The sequence below is a fragment of the Nerophis lumbriciformis genome, linkage group LG24 (assembly GCF_033978685.3).
Source record: "Nerophis lumbriciformis linkage group LG24, RoL_Nlum_v2.1, whole genome shotgun sequence".
NCBI lineage: Eukaryota > Metazoa > Chordata > Actinopteri > Syngnathiformes > Syngnathidae > Nerophis > Nerophis lumbriciformis.
The window spans coordinates 11,580,003-11,594,198 of NC_084571.2; the positions used below are offsets into that span (position 1 = coordinate 11,580,003).

Here is a 14,196-nt window from a genome sequence, read left to right on the forward strand (position 1 = left end):
AGGTTGTATATTGGACAACACTCTCTCGGGTGAAAAAAATGGCATTAAAAGCAATCACCAAGATCAATAATAAAAGTAGATTTTTGGGCAGGATTTCTGCGTTTATCAACAGGGATACACTTGAGACCTTTGTCGGTACCCTCTACAGCAGTGGTTCTCAGTGGTACCCCTGGGGGTACTTGAAGGTATGCCAAGGGGTACGTGAGATTGTTTTTAAATGTCTGTAAAAAGAACTGTGAAAAGAAATGCAACAATGCAATATTCAGTGTTGACGGATAGATTTTTTGTGGACATGTTCCATAAATATTGATGTTAAAGATTTCTTTTTTTGTGAAGAAATTTTTAGAATTAAGTTCATGAATCCAGATGGATCTCTATTACAATCCCCAAAGAGGGCACATTAAGTTGATGATTACTTCTATGTGTAGAAATCTTTATTTATAGTTGTTTATTTTTCAACAAGTTTTTAGTTATTTTTGTATCTTTTTTTCCAAATAGTTCAAGAAAGACCACTACAAATGAGCAATATTTTCCACTGTTATACAATTTAATAAATCAGAAACTGATGACATAGTGCTGTATTTTACTTCTTGATCTATTTTTTTCAACCAAAAATGCTTTGCTCTGATTAGGGGGTACTTGAATTAAAAAAAATGTTCACAGGGGGTACATCACTGAAAAAAGGTTGAGAACCACTGCTCTACGTTGTCATTTTGACTACGCCTGCACCTCATGGTTCACCAGTATCCCCAAGCCACTGAAAACAAAACTGCAAACTTCCCAAAACAAGCTGGTGAGACTCCTGCTCAACCTCCCATACAGGACTCTCCTAACTCAAGCCCACTTTACCAAATTGGGATGGCTTAGAGTTGAGGAAAGAGTATACCAAATCACAATGTGCCTGGTATTCAAAGTACTCAGAGAAACAGTCCCCAAGTACCTGTCAATCTATTTCACCAGAGTAAGTGATGCTCACAGGTACTTCACGAGAGGGAGTTCCTCAGACCTCGCCCCCCCCCCAAATTCAAGACTCTCATGGGAACAAATGCATTCTACTATTTTGCCACCACCACAGTGGAATTCACTACCAACAGACCCTAAAATTCGAACTTCCCTACTAAATTTTAAAACTGCCATAAAAACATGGCTCAGCTCAACCTCTACCTGATCTGAACCAACATTGATCCCCTGCAACTTTCCGAAGCATCAAACAGGTTTATATGTGGTTATAGTGTATATATATGTATATGTGGTTCTAGTGTATATATATATTTATATGTGGTTATAGTGTATATATCAGAGGTGGGACCAAGTCATTGTTTTGCAAGTCACAAGTAAGTCTCAAGTCTTTGCCCTCAAGTCCGAGTCAAGTCCCGAGTCAAGACAGGCAAGCCCCGAGTCAAGTCCAAAGTCAAGACTGGAAAGTCTCAAGTCAAGTCCTAAGTCCTGCATTTTGAGTTTCGAGTCCTTTCAAGTCCTTTTAACCACAGACTAATATATTAACACAGATTGTGTATGCTTTTCAAATGCTGTATTTATTTATTAAAACAAGTGCATTTTAAATTGCAGGAAAGAAAATTGTGCTGACATTGCACTTTATAATAGCACTATTAACCAGTCATTTTAAACATTAACTCATTCCTTTACAGAACAAACACATTGAAAAATAAAGTGCAAATGTACTTATTTGTACAAAAGTGTTAACATTGAAAAAACATGACATATACGTGAACATAACAAAAAAGTTGTACTTTTTATATGTCAGGGCCCTATGCTGCATTGCATTTGCAAAAGACCAAATTAGCCAAGAGTCTGTCAGTCATTTGTGCACGATGGGGGCGTAGTATGATGCCACCATGGCTGAAAACTCGCTCCACTGGAGCACTGGAGGCAGGCACTGCCAAGACTCTCATGGCCACTCGGAACAGTGAAGGAAGAGTCTTCATGTTCAATGCCCAGAACAAAAGGGGGAGAGAGTTTTTTTGGGTTGGTGCACTACTTGTAAGTGTATCTTGTGTTTTTTATGTTGATTTAATTAAAAAAAAAAAATAAAATAAAAAAAAAAAAATTTCTTGTGCAGCCCGATGCCAATCGATCCACGGACCAGTACCGGGCCGCGGCCCGGTGGTTGGGGACCACTGAGGTAAACAACCAACAGTATGTCAGAAAGCCAGCTAAAACGGTACACATATTCATAATATAGTATACATTTTAACTGACCTTTATTTTACTATTTTTGTCTTTTAGGTGGCTAAAATACGCGGTGCTGCTGACCGCCGTCTAACGTTACGTGTGATATATTGACTAACGTAACCCTGCTTGAAAAAAATCACTGAACAAAAAGTATGAATAAGGTAGTGAACTGCAACAGATTCCCGTGTTTGCAATAACGTTATAACGTTAGCAGTGAGTTTACAGCCTCACTGATTTAACTAAACAGCAAATAAAAGTCACGTTAGTTAGCCAATAAACGTTATCTTACATTCAAAACTTACCGTTCTTTGTGCAACTTCAAATGCCGGACGAAGTTGGAAGTTGTTGCCTCTCCATCAGTAATTTTCGAACCGCATGTGTTGCATACTGCAAACCGTTTTGTGTTGACCACCTCGTAATTTTTATACCCAAACGAAATTATTTTAGGCATCATTTTTTGTTCACTGGCGTGTGGTTTGGACATGTCTTCTTTGTTGGTTGTCCTGCAATTTGATTGGATGAATGCTGTGTGATGAAAACAAAGTAAGTCTAATTTGATTGGCTGTTGTACTGAGACCACACCAGCTGACACACGCAACGCTGATAGACAAGTACACAATGAAAAATACGGAGCGCTCCCGAATAACTTTTTCATCTTTGGGTTTTGGGGAAAGTAGCAAGTCATGTCAAGTCATGTCAATTCAAAAGGCTCAAGTCCAAGTGAAGTCACAAGTCATTGATGTTAAAGTCTAAGTCGAGTTGCAAGTCTTTTTACATTTTGTCAAGTCGAGTCTAAAGTCATCAAATTCATGACTCGAGTCTGACTCGAGTCCAAGTCATGTGACTCGAGTCCACACCTCTGGTATATATATGTATATGCGGTTATAGTGTATATATATGTATATGTGGTTCTAGTGTATATATATATTTATATGTGGTTATAGTGTATATATATGTATATGTGGTTCTAGTGTATATATATTTATATGTGGTTATAGTGTATATATATTTATATGTGGTTATAGTGTATATATATTTTCTCATTCTGATTTGCACACTCTCGGAGTCAACATGTGCATAGTCATGTACATAGATAGTGTCATGTACATAGTGTACATAACCCCATTTTTTGCATATATTGTTTTTCAAATCACCTGACATGTATACTGTGTATATGTACATAATTTATCAATTTTTTAACGTAATGTTTTAGATACATGTTACAGGTTATATATCTTTTATTATTGAATGTATCAAATGTGATGAATATTTAATGGACCACAATGGAAACAAGCCTTTTGGCTTTTTGTGCCATCCATTTGCCTTTTTAAAGCATTAAATTGATTAAATTCTTTAAGATGTCAATAAACTTCTCAATCAAATCAATCAATCAAACTATATTGCCAAAAGTATTTGGCCACCCATCCAAATGCTGAGAATCAGGTGTCCTAATCACTTGGCCCGGCCACAGGTGTATACAATCAAGCACTTAGGCATGGAGACTGTTTCTACAAACATTTGTGAAAGAATGGGCCACTCTCACTGATTTCCAGCGTGGAACTGTCATAGGATGCTACCTGTGCAACAAATCCAGTCGTGAAATTTCCTTGCTCCTAAATATTCCAAAGTCAACTTTATTATGAGAAAAGTGAAGAGTTTGGGAACAACAGCAAGTCAGCCACGTAGGGCCACGCAAACTGACAGAGAGGGGTCAGCGGATGCTGAAGCGCATAGTGCAAAGACTTTCTGCACAGTCAGTTAATACAGAGCTCCAAACTTCATATGACCTTCCAATTAGCCCACGTACAGTACACAGAGAGCTTCATGGAATGGGTTTCCATGGCCGAGCAGCAGCATCTAAGCCATACATCACCAAGTCCAATGCAAAGCGTGGGATGCAGTGGTGTAAAGCACGTCACCACTGGACTCTAGAGCAGTGGAGACGTGTTCTCTGGAGTGATGAATCACCCTTTTCCACCTGGCAATCTGATGGACCAGTCTGCTACATTTCGGACTGCATAGTGCCGAGTGTGAAATTTGGTGGAGGAGGAATTGTGGTGTGGGTTGATTTTCAGGAGTTGGGTTTGGCCCCTTAGTTCCAGTGAAAGGAACTTTGAATGCTCCAGGATACCAAAACATGTTGGACAATTCCATGGGATGGCACTTCAAGTTCATATGTGAGTAAAGGCAGGTGGCCAAATACTTTTGGCAATATAGTGTATGTCAAGCGTTTATTCTCATTTTGATGATCTTTGCTTACACTTTTTGAAACCCCACATTTTCTGAGATTTTCAATTCTAGGTTTTCATAAACTGTCACAATCTTCATAATTATAACCAATAAAGGCTTGACATATCTCACTTTGCATGTAATAGGTTATTATCACATGTTACTAAATGTTACATTCTTGTGTCATTTCCACATGATTTATTTTGTTAAATTCTACAGAAAAATATTTATTTATTACACTTATTTTCAAAAAAGTACCTTTTCTTCTTCTATGCAACCTCTAAAGCGGGGGTCAGCAACCCGCGGCTCTCGAGCCGCATGTGGCTCTTAAGTGCCTCCCTGGAGCATTTTTAAAAAAGGATTGAAAATGGAAAAAGATGGGGGGAAAAAATAATTGTTTTGCTTTAGTATGTTTTTGTTTGAGGACAAACATGACACAAACCTTCCCAATTGTTAGAAAGCTCACTGTTTAACATGTTTGCGTTTAAGCTTCACCGATGAGAGTATTTGGTTAACATCGTTTTGTCCTACTAATTTTGGTGGTTCTTGAACTCACCATAGTGTGGACTGTTTGTTTACATGTAAAATCTTCCACTCCTTCTTTGTCTCATTTTGTCCACCAAAAGTTGTATGTTGTGTGTGAATGCACAAAGGTGAGTTTTGTTGATGTTATTGACTTGTTGGCGTCAGGCATATTTGGTCAGTGCATGACTGCAAGCTAATAAATGCTAGCATGTTATTTAGGCTAGCTGTATGTACATATTACATAATTATGCCTCATTTGTAGGTATATTTGAGATAATTTAATATCCTTTACTTTTATCCTCTCTGTATATAATTTAGTTGTGCATGTCTCATGACACATTTCAGATAGTCGTTTGTGTGCCATGTTGTTCCAGACCACAGAAAACATCACTTAGCTTGCCAAAGATTGTAATCAATCTATTAAAAGAAGACAGTCTGCCATTTCCTTTTTACTTTGGACACACTTTTATACCTTTAGCCAGTAATTTCCAGGAGTTATCTCACCTTCTAAGTAGCCTCTGATTTACTAATGGTTTCTAATGTTGTAAAAATGTGTAGAATAAATATTACATTTCAACATTTTGATAGTAGGCTATAATAGCTAATATAGACACTTACGTCCTGTGTTGCCTTCATTATGAGACTTATATACAGCTTTTCATTTTTTGCGTCTCCAGATTTGTTTTTTGAATTTTTGGTCCAATATGGCTCTTTCAACGTTTCTGCTCTAAAGTAACACAATTCAGGCTAATCCACATTTGTTTCTCTTTTTTTTCCAAGTAAGAATCGATAAGGAAACCGCTACGGGACCAAAATGTTAGGCAAAATAAAAAGTGGAATCGCAACCGGACAAATCTTATCAATTCCCATCCCCATCAAAAATATTTTCAAGCGCAAGAATTATGACTAAAGTGGTGAAGCTGTATTTTCATTTGCACTTTAATTTTACATTCATGTTTGATTTAGTTAATTTATTTTAGCACAAAATAATTGTTAGTAAATGTATTTTTGTCAGTTATTTATGAATCGCTTCCTGTGCAGTTTGTTTGGTTCATATTTTGTTTTCCTAATCGGCCTGGCTTACGCCTAAGGTTTATGTGTCAAATAAATAATAATCTTTGTGATTAACACGTGCTTTCATATCATTTGACAATAATGTCAACTGTAAGTAGGTTCGATATGATGTTTAGTATGTTTAAAATCAAGAGTAAGATGACTAATTCACTGTTAATATTTGAGTGGACCCCTCTTCAGTGGAAGAGTTGGGTGCCAAAGTAAAAAAAATTAAGAACCCTTGGTGTAAATGAATACATAAAGCAGTATGCCATCAAAAACTGACGATTTTTACTCAGTTTTTCATGTGAACACTTAGCATATTTTAAATTCCAAATGCACAAACACACTGTGTACCTGAGTGGGCGTAGTGTGCGAAGCAGTCTTAAGACCCTGAGGATGCCCAGGATCCGGTTGCCACCAGAATAAGCCAGAGAAACAAGAATGTCCACCATAGACACAAACACCAACACACCATCCAGAATGTTCCAGCTGGACTGGAGATAGGTCTGCTTCCCGAAGCAGAACCCGAGTGCAACCACCTGGGTGTTGAAGCAGACATCTTTCTTTAGCATCACAACATTAAGGTTAACAAAAACAGTGATGGTTACCTTTATGGCCATCTCTGCTAGGAAGATCACAGTGAAAACATAGTTGGACACTCGAAGAAATACTCGCTCCTAAAGGTGAAGACAGGTGAATGTTACACAATGTAAAGTTTTCAGGGACCGCGTTCGGTTAACGCCGCCAATGTCGAGATCTGCATGTGTCCTACCGTGCTATCGGCCTTTATATTCGGTCTTTCCAGAGCGATCGTGATGCAGTTGAGGAAGATGAAAACCAAAACCACGTGGTCGAACATTTTGTGAGAGCTCACACTTTGGCACCACGCTCGGAATCTGACAACCAGGCAATCAATCTATGAATTTTAATCTGTGTATATTTGCGTAAAGCAAATAAACAAATGGTATCGGCAAAGACTTACGAGTTCTCCGGTGAGAATAAGTACAACGTCCAGTCTTCATGGTCTATGCACCAGCGAGGCTTCATGCTGAGAAGGTGCTTCTTGATTATGTAGAAGACAGAACTCTAGATGGGGTCAGACGTTACAGGTCAGCATCGTCAATAGTGTCTATTGAAATTCTCTATCATCAGGTTATTCAATCAATCAATCTTTAAAAAAAGTGCCTCAAAGGGCTTCACAAACCACAACCACGTTCTTGGACCTGAACCCACAATATCAACTCAATGTGACAATGAGAACCCTTGGGATTGTATTCTAAGGGCAACCTGACTGTTTAGTTTGTCATACAATACCTTTTTGCCGCTCCTCCGAGCAGGCTTCATCCATTCATGGTTCACGGTCATGTTTGGGATTAGTTAAATTGACCCTGAGTGAGAACATTTTATTTGAGCATTAAAACAACAAATAATGCTCAACTTTGGTAATAAAAAGTCTTAGAGTCTCAATGTTCAAGCTACAGACAATACCAAAGAATCAGTGTCTATTATCCTTTTGGTCCATGTGCAACCTGCCTGGTTCAGTCCCTGCTTTTTCTTCAACCTGAGCATAAAAAACGAGCTCTGAGGTTGTCAGGGAGCGAGGTTTACCAATGTACACAGCTGCACTGGCTATCATCCGTTACACTCAACCTCCTAAACATGACTCTCATCTAGGTCACGGCCCCATGGTACCCCGTGTGGTTCAGTCCCAGGACTCTTACCTGGGTCGCCGGTTTGAGAGAAGAGCATGCTAGCTACCGAGTGTAAAGCCGGTGCTATCAACCCAACATCCAGCACTGCTCTTGAGGTTGTCAGGTTTGCCAACGTACACATGGCCCAGCCACACTGGCTACCCTCCGTTACAGATGTAAATACAAAAAATTGGCGCTAATTGGATCATAACAATCACTAAACCTAAATCTCTGCGAGCAATAGAAACATTTAAGAAACAAAATAAGGTTTCATATATAAGAATATGTTACAGAGGTCATTTACATTAGACTCTATTTAAGATAGCCTTTATTTGGCAAACTGCCATTTGTGTATGAGTCCAACTGGGCAAGTCTGCAGAATCTGCTGTTTAGACATCCAGAAACACATTTTAGTCGGGGCATCGCTAGGGAATTGACGCAGACTCTAACAAGTGCACACTCATATGCACGTAGCAGAAGGGTCAGTGTGCCCAGCAGGAAAACTTGGTTTGAGTGGATTTGACACTTTACTCAACTTTGGATTTGGAGGCAATAAAACCAACTACCTCACAGAGGTCATCCACGTGCACAGAGGAGTGTCACATCCACACAATGCATTTTCAAATGAACTGTGCCCCCAATTACCACTCATGTCAACCATGTGCATATAAAAGGTTCATAGGGTGCGGAGGCTGGGAAAACGGAACTAGATAATCAGACAAACAAAGAGATATGTCCAGTAGATGCCGGAATATAGCCAGCTGGTGCCGCCATTTAAGGGTCCATTGGTAAACCTCGGTCTCTGACACCTTAATAATAATAATAATACCTGGGATTTATATAGCGCTTTTCTAAGTACCCAAAGTCGCTTTACATGTAGAACCCATCATTCATTCACACCTGGTGGTGGTAAGCTACTTTCATAGCCACAGCTGCCCTGGGGTAGACTGACGGAAGCGTGGCTGCAATTTGCGCCAACGGCCCCTCCGACCACCACCTATCATTCATCATTCAATTCACCGGTGTGAGTGGCACCGGGGGCAAAGGGTGAAGTGTCCCGCCCAAGGACACAACGGCAGCGATTTTTGGATGGTAAGAGTCAACTTTCAATCTGCAGACTTAAGGTCGGTGTGAAGGTCGGTTAGGTCGGTTAGGTCGGTTAGGTCGGTGCCGTGACCCGGATAAAAATAAGGTTTAGGGAGGTGAGTGTAACAGATGCAAGCTGGTTCCTTCGGTGTAAGAATACCGTGGTAAACTTCACTCTCTGATTCATTAAAGGGAGAAGTCGACTTTCATTCTAAGGACTTTGGGTCAATCAACGGGCAGTGTGAAGGTCGGTTGGATCGGTGCCGTGACCCAGATAAAAATAAGGTTTCGGGAGGAGTGTAACAGATGCAAGCTGGTGCATCAGTGCGAGAATACAGTGGTAAACTTCACTCTCTGATTCCTTAAAGGGGACCTACGACGATTCTAATACAATACACATTTAACACCCTTCCCTGTGGTCTAGATCAGTGGTCCCCAACCTTTTTGTAACTGCGGACCGGTCAATGTTTGAAAACTTGTCCCTTATTTTTATTTTTTGTCATAAAAAAATACAATCATGCGTGCTTACGGACTGTATCCCTGCAGACTGTATTGATCTATATTGATATATAATGTAGGAACCAGAAATATTAATAACAGAAAGAAGCAACCTTTTTGTGCAAATGAGTGTGAATGAGTATAAATGGGGTAGGGAGGTTTTTTGGGTTGGAGCACTAATTGTAAGTGTATCTTGTGTGCCGCGGCCCGGTGGTTGGGGACCACTGGTCTAGATACTATTCATTGGGTATGCTTTGGTGTAAATTTGGTGTACATTTTTCTCCACAGTCTCATTTAAAACCCACTTTTGTCTGCGTGTGTGGAGGTTTTACTATAGTTTGCAAATGAAACCTTCAACGCCCCACCGTCTCTAGAAGTATCAACAATGGAATGAAAATGTACACTCTTAAATATACATTTTGAAAACAAACATCACCACTTTTTTGTTTTCAGACGCTGTCCAAAACACACTTTATAAACCGTGTACAGACTCACCGATCACATTGTTAAGTACGTCTTGTGTGACGCACAAAACAACAAACCAAAAAAGTATAATTTCACAACATTGATGTCACTGCATGTCGCAGGTCGGTCTTATTGTGTGCATGCCACGATTCGATGAAAATAATTCTTCATTCCACCTTCTCTTGTGGCTCCTCAATCCGAGCAGTTACATTGCAATGGCGCCGTCTTTTTTCGTCTTTCAGTGACTTAATCCACTTTCATACTGGCCCATGTTGACAAAACAGTCCCGTGTAAAAAATGGACAGATAAACATCTATTTGTTGTGCTGGTGGGAGGGCATGGAACGAGAAGGAATAAGAGGATGCTGGCCGGCAACACATTTTAGATGCCCACATATGTACGTCCATCGATCTGTGATGTCACAAATGCCCCAGTGTTAAAAGAACCCCCAAAACATCCAAAACTACATGCAAGCTCACACCCAAATGCATGACCCTCGTGATTCGACACTTAGGCCTTGTTTAAATAGATTGATACTTTATCAATTAGTTGTGTAACATGTTTATGTGTGCCTATGGTTATCAAGTTGCTTTTCTTGGCCTCAGTCCGGACACCCCCCCAAAACCCCCCAAGAGCCTAGTCTGAGATCGACATTTTTTGGATAGACTGAGGCCAAGAAAAAAAAACTTGATAGCCATAAGCTTACATAAACATGTTACACAAAAGGGGCGACGGTGCTATCTAAAGCGCTGCTTAGCCGTCCATCGCCCCTCAGGGGTTCAAGCTGTGGCAAAGGTGTGGGTTGGGGGTGGGGTTTGTGTGTGCATATGCCCATTGTCCAGGGTGTGAGTGTCGTTGTGCCCATAGGCCTGGAGTGAGTAACATGAGTATCCGACATTGTGAAAACATGCACAGGTCAGAAAAGAGGAAAATCATCATGGGTCCCATTTAAAAGGGAAACTGCACCTTTTTTTTTTTTTTTAATTTTGCCCATCATCCATAATCCTTTCCCTCGTATTTCCCTGTTCTGTGCATTCTAAATAATAATAAAAAAAAAAATGCTAGTAAGAGGTGGTCAACAATGCAGGTAATGAGGATTCTATATATTCCGCCTATAAAAGCCTCGACAAAAAAATAGTAGTAGAAGGCATAACTTGTAATATTTTCAGTATTTTGGTCATGTTAAGCATTAGCCTCACTTATTTCCTGGGCACATGGATTTGACAAAGTGCATACCAACGGACACTACTTCCGTCAACAACCAAAACCTAGAGAGCACTTTCTGTGTTTGCTACCGCTGACGGCAGTCTTGGTGAGCGCCTCGGAGCGTTAGCATGTGGCGCTATCGCTAAGCCTTTCAAATAAGAACATAAAACAGTGACTTACAACCTCTGCTCTCACACTGGGACGGTTGTATCTTTCAGCACTTGTGCTCTCCTTCAGGTGCTGAATTCTACATAATGCTCACTCCTTAGATTTAAAAAAAATAAAAATAAAATGCTTTCTTGCGATGTCAGGTTTTTAATGCCGCTTTCCATTTGTTGAGCCACATGGTCTCAAGTTGGTTGCTCGCAGATTTTCAGAGTTGACCAACTTCCTCGGCTTGGGGCCGCAACCTTCGACTATACATGATTTATAACCTAGAATTAATCTTTACAAACTAGCATGGCTCGGGTGGTTGGTCCCGAGCCTGATGGTTGAGGGTTCGATCCTCAGCCCCTCTTCGTCATTTACCCAAATTAGCTAGTAGCAAGTAGTTCCTCTGTGGTAGCGCGTACAATAACAGTGTTGCTATAGCTAATGTACGCGGGGTCACATCATGTAAACAAAAACCCCGTTTCCATATGAGTTGGGAAATTGTGTTAGATGTAAATATAAACGGAATACAATGATTTGCAAATCCTTTTCAACCCATATTCAATTGAATGCACTACAAAGACAAGATATTTGATGTTCAAACTCATAAACTTAATTTATTTTTTGCAAATAATAATGAACTTAGAATTTCAAGGCTGCAACACGTGCCAAAGTTGTTGAGAAAGGGCATGTTCACCACTGTGTTACATGGCCTTTCCTTTTAACAACACTCAGTAAACGTTTGGGAACTGAGGAGACACATTTTTTAAGCTTCTCAGGTGGAATTCTTTCCCATTCTTGCTTGATGTACAGCTTAAGTTGTTCAACAGTCCAGGGGTCACCGTTGTGGTATTTTAGGCTTCATAATGCGCCACACATTTTCAATGGGAGACAGGTCTGGACTACAGGCAGGCCAGTCTAGTACTCGCACTCTTTTACTATGAAGCCACATTGATGTAACAAGTGGCTTGGCATTGTCTTGCTGAAATAAGCAGGGGCGTCCATGGTAACGTTGCTTGGATGGCAACATATGTTGCTCCAAAACCTGTATGTACCTTTCAGCATTAATGGCGCCTTCACAGATGTGTAAGTTACCCATGTCTTGGGCACTAATACACCCCCATACCATCACAGATGTTGGCTTTTACACTTTTCGCCTATAACAATCCGAATGGTTCTTTTCCTCTTTGGTCCGGAGGACACGACGTCCACAGTTTCCAAAAACAATTTGAAATGTGGACTCGTCAGACCACAGAACACTTTTCCACTTTGTATCAGTCCATCTCAGATGAGCTCAGGCCCAGCGAAGCCGACGGCGTTTCTGGGTGTTGTTGATAAACAGTTTTTGCCTTGCATAGGAGAGTTTTAACTTGCACTTACAGATGTAGCGACCAACTGTAGTTACTGATAGTGGGTTTCTGAAGTGTTCCTGAGCTGTGGTGATATCCTTTACACACTGATGTCGCTTGTTGATGCAGTACAGCCTGAGGGATCGAAGGTCACGGGCTTTGCTGCTTACGTACAGTGATTTCTCCAGATTCTCTGAACCCTTTGATGATATTACGGCCCGTAGATGGTGAAATCCCTAAATTCCTTGCAATAGCTGGTTGAGAAAGGTTTTTCTTAAACTGTTCAACAATTTGCTCACGCATTTGTTGACAAAGTGGTGACCCCCGCCCCATCCTTGTTTGTGAATGACTGAGCATTTCATGGAATCTACTTTTATACCCAATCATGGCACCCACCTGTTCCCAATTTGCCTGTTCACCTGTGGGATGTTCCAAATAAGTGTTTGATGAGCATTCCTCAACTTTATCAGTATTTATTTCCAGCTTTCCCAACTTCTTTGTCACGTGTTGCTGGCATCAAATTCTAAAGTTAATGATTATTTGCAAAAAAAAAAAATGTTTATCAGTTTGAACATCAAATATGTTGTCTTTGTGGCATATTCAAATGAATATGGGTTGAAAATGATTTGCAAATCATTGTATTCCGTTTATATTTACATCTAACACAATTTCCCAACTCATATGGAAACGGGGTTTGTAGATTAGTGGTTCTCAAACATTCCCCACCAAGTACCGCCTCAGAAAACTCTTGGCTCTCCCAGTGCCAGCATAATGTCCAAAATTAAAAAAAAGTGGCATAGTAGGCCAAAGTATTAATTAAAAATAAGGCAGAGGTTTTATCTAACTAGTATATTTAAGATTTTTGGCCACTGTAACATTACACAGTTTGAACAGTAACACCGTGTTTGAATATGGGAAAATACCACACTGCACTTAAATAATGAATCAAATCAGAATGAGAATATCTGAAATAGACTACTGTTGAGGGTTTTTTAAAGGCGTTATATGTAGAATAGATTAATCCCAATGACCTGCATTGTTAGCTGCCTCATACTAAAGTTTTTCAGGATTTAGAATGCACAGAAATGGGAAAGACACAAGTTCTTGTCTCACATAAGGATTGTGGATGATGGGAACATATGAAAAAAATGCAGTTTTTCTTTAAGAATCGCGCTGGACAACAAGATGAAACAACCTTTGGCTAGATCTCTAGCGCACTGTGCAGACCCTGGTTCGATTCCCGTGGAGTGTGAAGCGGGGGTTGCGTCAGGTAAGCGATTTCAAAGAAAGGACTGATGGTAACTCACATCATCATCCATGTCATCTTCAGGCAAGGAGTCCTCCTTCGATTCGGCGTTAGCGCCGGCGTCGTAGGTCAAGCTCCTTCCGTTGCAGTCGCCATATTGGGCCATGATGGACGGGCAGAGAGTGGGCGCCTGCAGCTGCTCCAAGGAGCCGGGCCGGAGTCTGTTGTCGTAACCCCCGCTGTCCTCCCTGACGTCCACGTCGTCTTCCTCCTCTCCCGGCTCTCCAGACAGGAGGCTCTCCCTTTCCCCCGTGGTGTCTCGTCTTTTGAGGCTCGGCGCTCTCCCCAGGCTGTTCCAGCTGGAGCGGCGGCTTCCCCACGAGCTGGACCCAAGAAGAGGGAGAGGGGAGCGGCGGCCCGGGCTGGAAAGGCTCTGGAGTAACGGGATGTAAGGGTACTCAGTGTTTGCCAGAGAACGTTAGTTCTCGTTTTTAGTACGATA

At 40.7% G+C, this 14,196-nt stretch overlaps 1 protein-coding gene across 2 annotated transcripts in view; it reads right to left on the reverse strand.

The window, feature by feature from the left end:
- cacna1ha (calcium channel, voltage-dependent, T type, alpha 1H subunit a) overlaps positions 1–14,196 on the reverse strand; it is a 347,520-nt gene that overhangs the window by 87,654 nt on the left and 245,670 nt on the right. For both annotated transcript variants that reach the window (XM_061981581.2, XM_061981580.2), the window contains exons 19-23: positions 13,756–14,127; positions 6,986–7,089; positions 6,776–6,899; positions 6,612–6,680; positions 6,358–6,542 (exon numbers count right to left, since the gene is read on the reverse strand). In XM_061981581.2, coding sequence (XP_061837565.2) covers positions 6,358–6,542; positions 6,612–6,680; positions 6,776–6,899; positions 6,986–7,089; positions 13,756–14,127 — 854 coding nt within the window. The remainder of the gene's footprint in view (positions 1–6,357; positions 6,543–6,611; positions 6,681–6,775; positions 6,900–6,985; positions 7,090–13,755; positions 14,128–14,196) is intronic.